This window comes from Phoenix dactylifera, chromosome 6 (genome assembly GCF_051530095.1).
Source record: "Phoenix dactylifera cultivar Ajwa chromosome 6, Ajwa_hap1_PhDact_Kaust_v1.1, whole genome shotgun sequence".
NCBI lineage: Eukaryota > Viridiplantae > Streptophyta > Magnoliopsida > Arecales > Arecaceae > Phoenix > Phoenix dactylifera.
Genome location: NC_143195.1, coordinates 26,486,346 through 26,495,151, shown reverse-complemented (window position 1 = coordinate 26,495,151; position 8,806 = coordinate 26,486,346). Strand labels below are relative to the sequence as shown.

Genomic DNA, 8,806 nt, shown 5'->3' with positions numbered 1-8,806 from the left:
TATATATGTATATATATATGTGTGTGTGTGTGTATATATGTATATGTATGTATATGTATATATATATTAATTTCTTTTTTTTTTATATTTTTAATTATAAAATAGAATGTTATATTTAAACTTAGCTCAGGTAGTTTAGTTTAGCTTAGTCCATTAAATATCAATTCTATATAAAGTGGACGTTTTTATGTTTAAACTTTGCATAGTCTATTGAATATCAACTCGGTATACTGAACCAAAATTTTCAAATAGGTTTCAAATAATTTTTGTAGATGGTTGGTTCGTTTTTTATTTTAGTTTTAGAAAGCCAGTTTAAATCAGTTATTTTTGAAGTTTTGCTCCAAACTGATCCAACCCAATTTGTGCATATCCTTAAGTATTATAATCTGATATGGATTATTGTTTTTATGCCAGATTATCTCCAATCAAACGAACTACTAGCATTTTAACTATTTTTGTAATATGTAAAAAATATAGATAGCTATTTCTAAATGTTATCCAAAAAATAATTAATTAGAAAAGTACCCAGGACCATGCTTGCTGATACCTAGAAGGCCGGCCCTTTATTCAGAAAGGACAAAAATATTTAAAATAACAGAACCAAGAAAGGTCTTTAGTGTAATGATACAAGCCCCTTTTCAAGCATGGTAGCCGTCACGATAGTTGGACCAACTGTGCACCACCCATGTTCGTCAATTTTCGCATGGTGTTATTTCTCTCTACAAGAACGATCCCAAGACTCCACAAAGCCAACCAGAGATCCTAAGACGTTTGGGCTGGCCATCCACTCATAAACTCTTAGAGATGAGGAATCCGGGGACACCTTTCAATTTCTTACTATGTGCTCTCCTTTCCCTACTCATCCTCCAATCGAGTTTCTCGGCATTTCACATAGTTGGTAAGTGTTTCCTTGGGAAAATGTTGATTTACGATATCACTTAGCTAGTCAATTGGTTGCATATAATTTGATCCCTGCAATATGATGGCAAGTTTGTAGTAGTAATAGCTCAGACCCAAAGCAAATCTAGATTGGACAAGTTTGTAGTAACTGTCACAACTTAGGACTGTTGGGAAATGTATTCTCAATGTCAATTGTCAGCATGTTGATGATTGACTTTTGTAAAATGAATTGACAAATTAATAAAGTGTTATTTGGTATTATTTTATCATACATCTTTAAATGAACTCTTATATGATGAAGTCCTTAGAACTTAATTTATGATAAAGGAGGATTTATCTGCAGGTCCTTAAACCTGTTCGCGACCAAATAATATGCTGTTAATAGGATGACAGCATTATCGAGATTAGGTCGTTGTGTGACATATACATTGGTTGTTCTCTTAACCAAGAAGTGTGGAGATACTGATATTTCACACAGGTGAAGTGTAGGAGTACATTTCACTGAACGTGACCAATTCCGGAATGCTCTACTGTCAAGAATTGTTCCGAGTGGATATGGGTATAAGTATCCCTCAGACTTGAGATCACCACAGTGATTAGCAAGCAACTCACTGTACTTTGACCCCTCCTGAAAATAGGAGATAATGCTTTGTGTTCAATTTAGCAAAACATAGGCCAGGGTAATCCTTGTGATGAGTCACAGGATTTTTAAAGTTGATCACATAGTGGATGTACTGATTAGAGAGTTGACAGAACTCTGAGGTAATCCTAGCATTAGGAGTCAAAGGGATGAATTATACAGTAACCATAGTCCATGGTTCTAGAATATTTGCTTCGCATATATTCGGCCTATCCGGACGTCGGGTACCATTGCTAGATAGTCACATCGATTAGTGCAAGAAGCTGTTCCCGTACTACCGGCTTAGGTTCGAACCTGTGAGGTCATACGTATAGAAGTTTCCTGATTGATCAAGATAGCTGATAGATGATTGAGAATCATTCTGGGATAATTTGGTCAATTCGATTGGCAAATTATCCTATAAAATAATTAAGGTAATTATTGGAGGATTAATTAGTAATTGGATTACTAATAAACTCAATTTGATTGAGTATTTGGACTAAGGATTAGTCAAATTAAATTGGATTCAATTTTGAGTTCAATCAGAATTTTTGACCTGATTGGAGTCGACTCGAGATGGGCTGGGGTCGACTCTCTCAGAATCCACAGAAAACGTTTTCTGTTTTTCCAAGTGGAGTCGACTCGAGTTTTCTTGGAGTCGACTCGAGCTATGAAGGGGTCGACACGCTGGGCGTATCAGAGAAATTATTCTATGTCGTCTCAGCCGGAGTCGACCCAAGAAGTTTTGGAGTCAACTCGAGGTGACTTGGAGTCGACTCGAAGATCGGGAAGGTTGACTCCTTCCGAAAAATCTGGAGTTCGCAAATGTTCTGAACTTCCGGGATTCGATCCAGAAGTGGTTTTTCAATGAAATCTCGTGGGATTTTGATCGTGGAACATGTGGAAGAATGGGTAGATGATGATGGAAGATCATCACCACACATTTTGATCCTATCTTATCCGCATGAACCATATGTTGTTTGAATTCAAAATTCAAACAAGATAAGATCTATATTATTGCAACCATCCCCTTCATACGCCAACAAGATACCGTATTTCACCCGAATTTCGAATTCAAAGAATCAGATGGCCTGACTATAAAAGGAAGAGTTCCTTGTGTTGCCAAAATCATGAAAAATTGTAGAAGGGAAAAACCAAAGGAAAAGAAAGAAAACAAAAAGAGTTTTCAGCCTTTCCATTCCGACCACTCTGAATCCTTTTTAAGTTCATTTTGAAATAGCTACCATTCCTCCAAGTTCTTCCAAAAAGGCGGATCAAAGGTTGATCGCGATCGGGAAGATCAATATTCATCCATAAGGAAGATTCTGCACAAGCTAGCACTTCTGTGGGATTAGATCATTCCAGGAGCTTCGCGTGGATCACTCGTAGAGGCTAAACAAGTGTGTGGCTACGAAGCTCTAGCATCAAATCCAATACTTTCTGATTTTATAGAGGTATAAAACTAAATCCAAAGATATCTCTTATAGGTTCCAATCCCCGAGGGTTAAACCTCTTTTGGGGCTCTTCACAAAGTAATCTTCAGAGCCTATTCGATGGGCATTCGAAGATCAGTTGGGTGATTAGATTAATTAAGTTTAGAACTTAATTTATAATCTCATTTCAGATCTGAATTTAATCATGCAATGATTTTAGCATAATCGTTTAAACGATCTTCGCAAATTGATCATGAATACTTGTAGTGGCAAATTGAAATTTGATTTCTTATGCATGCTAGAATTAAAATATTTAATTCGGTTTTCCGCTACATTTCAAAATTAAAAGAACTACGTGTGGCTTGATCCCCCTTGTGAAGGGGTACATAGACAACCCAAATAGATACAGTCATTGATTTTGAAAAAAATTTAAAATTTCAGCATGCTATCACTGCTAGCATCATCGATCCCTTTCAAGGACCTTACCCAAAATAACTAGCCGGAAGGTATTATTTAGGTTTTTTGATCCTGTATAGTACTCAAGATTTACCCAGCAAATAACCGATATGGGAGTAAACATACGCCCACACGGATCCTCACATGCTCCCCTCATTTACATCCTGACGTCCTCGTCAGGCTAAAGGTTCAAATCTATTCAAATCTAAGCACAATCACCATGATCGGCTCGTGATCAGCCCCAATGGATTCATGCTGCAGTGTCCCCTAGTCCACATAGGTTATGTGCTGGGTCTGTTCTGATACTATTATGTCATAACTCAGAACCTCACTCAAAATGACTAGCCAGAAGGTATTATTTGGATTCTTTGATCCTGTATAAGTACCGAAGATCTACCAGCGTATAATCGATGTGGGACTAAACATACGCCCGCACGGGTCTTTATAGTAATAGCTTCATTAATATAATAAAGCCTTATATGATTGGTTGTCATGTAATCTCATTATTATTATTTTTTCAAATTTTTATATTAATTTCTTCTCTTTTTCTGTAAAGATAATTTTTCTCACATTATCTCTTCCTTGGAATTTAAAAATACAACTTTGAGAAAAGAGGAATTCATTAATGCTATTACCTGGGAACGAAATGATAGGATAATTGTCCATTGTAAAGAAATTGGAGTAACTCATCACTGGGTTTGAGCTCCGAATGTCATCCAAATCAAGTTCAAATCTTCTACAAACCTGATAGTAGGTAATTCCTATATTCGAACACAACCCCGAACACTACAGATAAGCATGCATGGTGTGCTCCGTTCCCTATACACCCCAAAGACCATCAACAGAAAGATAACAAAGTAGTCCTTTTTGCCATGGTTATAACATAATATTTTTCAGTCTTTGTTAAAGATGTCTACAGTTATATTCACTTAGCATCAAATTATAGATAATCTTATGCTAGACACCTTAAATGTAGGGAACTCATTAATTTTGTCTTCTGTGTGGCAGGAGCCGAGGAGTATTTTGACTATGATGAAGATAGTGCATTTGGGCCTCAACACTGGGGAGATCTGGATCCGGATTGGGCAACCTGCCAAGATGGGAAAAAGCAATCACCAATAAATATAAATCATGAGATTATTGAAGTGGATTCGAGTATTGGAAGCTTGATGACAAGTTACAACAGCACTTTTGCAATTATGCAAAATACGGGCCATTACATATTGGTAAGAAGTAGAACATGAACAAGAAGGGGAAATAAAAGAACCAGTAATCTCATCTTTTTATTTTCTGTTGCTAAATAGAAGGGCTAAAGTCCCTCTAAACATATTCGTTAAATCAATGAAAAGATATTACTATGTTTTACATTGTTTTTAGGTTTTATTTTACTCTTTTTTCTATGATTTTTTATAAAAATTTTGTTCATATAATTTCTTTTTTATTTTTCTTATGTGAATGTAGATTAACTGGACAGAAGGCGCAACACCTGGTGCAGGATCTCTCTTGATTGATGGCAAGGACTATGTTCTTCAACAATGTCATTGGCACTCACCCTCTGAGCATACATTTTTTGGTGAGAGGTACCTTTCTATAACTCCATCTCCACCCTTTTTTTTGGTAACATAAATTTGTTATAGGGAGGGTGACACTGTGTGGCCTTGAAATTGGATTTATACATTTCAAAAATGCTTTAGTAACTCAAAAATGTCATTAAACAAGTCACTTGGTGCGATGTATTCTAATTGCTCCCTTTGAATTGCTATCATCAACTGTGCCATTTAATGAAGCAAGGTGATTCAGTGATTGGTATAAAGCACCTGAATGACTATTCTGAGTTACTTTAGCATCACTCCATATGCATTTTGTATGTTAATTATTTGCTATCTGATGTTTTATTATTCTTGAGCCCAAAATTGGGCCCGGCCCAACCATTCGACCTGACACACTGTGTCACTATGCCTAAGTCCAGCGGATGGGTCCAACAGGATGGGCCAAATTTGCCCAGGTCTAGCCGGCCCACATTCTACATGCCTGGAGTAAGCTTTGAGCAAATAGAAGTTGAAGAACTCTTCAGAACATGAGTCAAGAAAAAACTTCTATAATTATATGGCATTCTATGAAAAATAAACCCTTTTCTAGAATAAGATATATGTTAGCATGTCGCTTAACTCAAAATGTGTTTTACAGTTTTCAAGTAACAACACATCTTGGAGGTGTAAAAACCAATGATTTTAGTTAATGTTACTTTATTTGATTTAATGTAATAACTCAAGGCCTCATCTTAAAACTCTTGAGATGTGCTTTGCCCTTTCAAGTTACAACATGCCTTAGAGGCTTAAGACTATGGATTTCAATTAACAATGCTTTTTTTGATTTAGTATAACATTAATCCGGGATCTCATCTAAAAAGGACTAGCTAAAAGGTAGTCAAGATCTCTCAAACAATACTCTCTCCATTTGGTCCAAATCTAATCAATTCAATTTATAAACACCAGACCATGATAGCCCTATTGTCATCTCAAAAAGGGCCCATATTATAATATCCCCTAGTCCATATAGACAGTGGGCTAGGTTAGCTTTGATGGCCTCACCTAAAAACGATTAGCCAAAATGCATTATTTGGTTTCCTGGTTTTGTATTAGTATCTAATATCTTCCTAGCACACAAGTAATATAGATTGAATACAATACTCATATAGGTAGGATTTGAGTTCCTTCTTTGTATAAGTATTCAAGATCTTTTCAACATATAACTAATGTAGAATGAAATACATGCTCGCGTGGAACCTCAATCAAAGAACCGAAATAATACCATTTGTCTAACCTTTTTCGGATAAGGTTCGGAGTTGTTATAATTTGTATCAGAGTGGACCAGTCATACAATCTATGTATGATTGTGGTAAAGATGTCTGCGCTTAAACAGGGGAGAACCTGTGTGGACATGTATTTACTTGTATAATAGTTACGAGCTCTAAAGATTTTGATATTCATTTAGAGCCAAGGAACTCAAATAATATATTTCTGATAGCTTTGTCGATCCGTTGTTATTAAAATTTTATATTTTATATTTGTAAAATTCAGCTTCAAAGAGTGAAAAAATATGAAACATGGATGCGCAGATGCTTGGACACACATTAATACTTTGCTTATATTTTAATAGAAAATGCTGCATTATTCTCTTCCTTCCCTTTGTAGACCATCCTAGAGAAACTGGTTCCAAGAGATCATCCCAACAGATTTCAAGATATTATCCCTCTCATAGCACATCTCACGTATTTTGGAAGTCAATTTCCAGCCTCTTACCTTTCGGTGTTTGTAACCTAAGCCATAAATATGTACTTGTAGGTATCCTCTGGAGTTGCATATGGTTCACATGAATTCAGATGGAAGCATAGCTGTCATTGGCATCTTGTACCAACATGGCTCTCCTGATCCGTTCCTTTCAAAGGTTTGACATCAAAAGAACGTACCTTCTTTTACCTTTTCCTCTTCACTCCAACTTAAGCAGGCTAATCTTTATTGGCTCAGCTGCGGAACTACTTGGAGTATCTGATACGGGAGCAAAAAGATGAGGTTGTCGTGGGATATTTACCTCCACCACCAATAGAGAATCGAGCTCCTTATTATAGATACTCTGGCTCTCTAACCACTCCACCCTGCACTGAAAATGTTACTTGGATCCTACTACGAGAGGTTCGTATCATCTTTAACTTACCTATTATGCTTGCCTCCTTTGCTAAGTTCTGCCTCTTTATCAATCAATTCATTGTGGTTTTAGGTGAAGCCCGTATCAGAAGGACAAGTAGACCTGCTAAGGGCTGCTTTACATTATGTAAGTTGGCTGATTGAGAATTATCATATTCAATGCAATGCAATTACATTAGATTACTTAAATATCATTGTAGCTTGCTGATGGCCGACGAAATGGTCTATTTTGTGTTCAATTACCTTTCTGCAGAAGGACAATGCAAGACCAATTCAACCAATCAACGGACGCAACGTCTACTTGTACAAACCATGGATACACGAAGATCATGCGAGTCCTATTGCTACATAATTACTTTGATGGGAAAATCTTATTCCAAACAGCAAATAAAATAACCAAGAGTTTAGCATACTTTGTTGCTCTGCTTTTAAAATCTGAAATAAGGTGTTGTGGCCCTACGTTGAAGGCCAGCCGCTTAGATAAACATTTCAGTCTGTGGTACATAGTGATCGTAATGCAATGTATTCTCTTTTCTTGTATCAGCTATTTCTTTCTTATGCACTAGTTTGTAACCTTGGATGCCATCAGAACGATCGTTATTTGCTGTATAATAAATGATTTGCTATTTGGTGAAGAATGACTTGCACAAACGATGTCAACATATTTTACTAGTTATAATGCGCATGTCTATGTCCGTGTGTATCAAATAAAATATCATAATAGTTTCGTGTATAAATTATTATGTTGAAAATCCATTTATTGCTAATGGCACATACAAAGACAGAAAACCTAATTTGATGCGGACTTGAAAAATAGTACTTGAGATGGAAAGGCTAGGAGGAATGATAAAATTATATATAGCCTCGACTTATATCTAGTCTGACCTGATCCGATTGCCACCTCTAGGACTCAATTGCTACCAAGTCAATAGCACCCATCTCCTTCTGCAACATCAATAAAAGAAATTATGTGATTTGTGGGCGCTCTATTGTATTGCTCTTTAGATTAACGAAACCTATACATGCTGGCCGATTAAGCCTAGAAAATATTACAGATAAAAATGTTCCAATTAGAGATCTTCTGAAAAAAAGTAGTGAGGTTATAAATCATAATCTGGAGGATGAAATAATCATAACCGATCATGATCTGGCTGACAAAAACTAGATCGGATCAGATACCTTGCCAAAGGCAATGATGATCCTGGAGGAGTCTATTTAAATTAGAGGTAAGATGGACACAGGTTTGTGACTTTCTTTGCATGTGCCTACCACTATCATAGAGCAAATACTGATTCCTGTTATCACTTGCAATGCAAATGCTGAATCTATTCATCACGTGTTTGTCACCTGCCCATTCTCAATGGAAGTTTGGAATGCTGTCAGCTTTTGCCTGAATGCATCGCTTCCTCCACCTAGGCTGGACTTCTCATATCAAAACCGGACTTCACAGTCCTTTCCGGAGGACCAACAGCAAATCATCCTCATGTTCAACTCCTCTTTTTCATGGGCCTTGTGGAAAGAAAGAAATTCTAGGATTTTCTCGAGGAAATCTTCTATACTGTTTCAGTTGCTCAGAATGGTCTCAACATGCTCAAAGATTGGTCCATCCTTTATCAGAGCAAACACCTCAAAGTTTGGACAAAAATCAAGAACATCAGCACTATCTTAAAGTATTCATGGTTCCATATACAGCT

The 8,806-nt window shown here is 36.5% G+C and overlaps 1 protein-coding gene across 1 annotated transcript; it reads left to right on the top strand.

Annotated features, from left to right (window-relative positions):
- The first annotated feature begins 769 nt into the window (after positions 1-769).
- Positions 770-7,758, top strand: LOC103705397 (alpha carbonic anhydrase 7-like). The gene is made up of 7 exons (XM_089923735.1): positions 770-898; positions 4,417-4,649; positions 4,870-4,988; positions 6,753-6,855; positions 6,936-7,100; positions 7,186-7,239; positions 7,366-7,758. Exons 1-7 carry the CDS (start codon positions 805-807, stop codon positions 7,462-7,464), a joined length of 867 nt encoding a protein of 288 aa, XP_089779861.1. The 5' UTR covers positions 770-804; the 3' UTR covers positions 7,465-7,758.
- Positions 7,759-8,806: the final 1,048 nt, after the last annotated feature.

Bases quoted from the DNA above. Each gene is read 5' to 3' on its own strand.
- LOC103705397 (XM_089923735.1), top strand. From the start codon at position 805: ATGAGGAATCCGGGGACACCTTTCAATTTCTTACTATGTGCTCTCCTT. The intron at 4,989-6,752 runs GTACCTTTCTAT...ATGTACTTGTAG, and splicing joins CATACATTTTTTGGTGAGAG to GTATCCTCTGGAGTTGCATA. The intron at 7,101-7,185 runs GTTCGTATCATC...TTGTGGTTTTAG, and splicing joins CTTGGATCCTACTACGAGAG to GTGAAGCCCGTATCAGAAGG.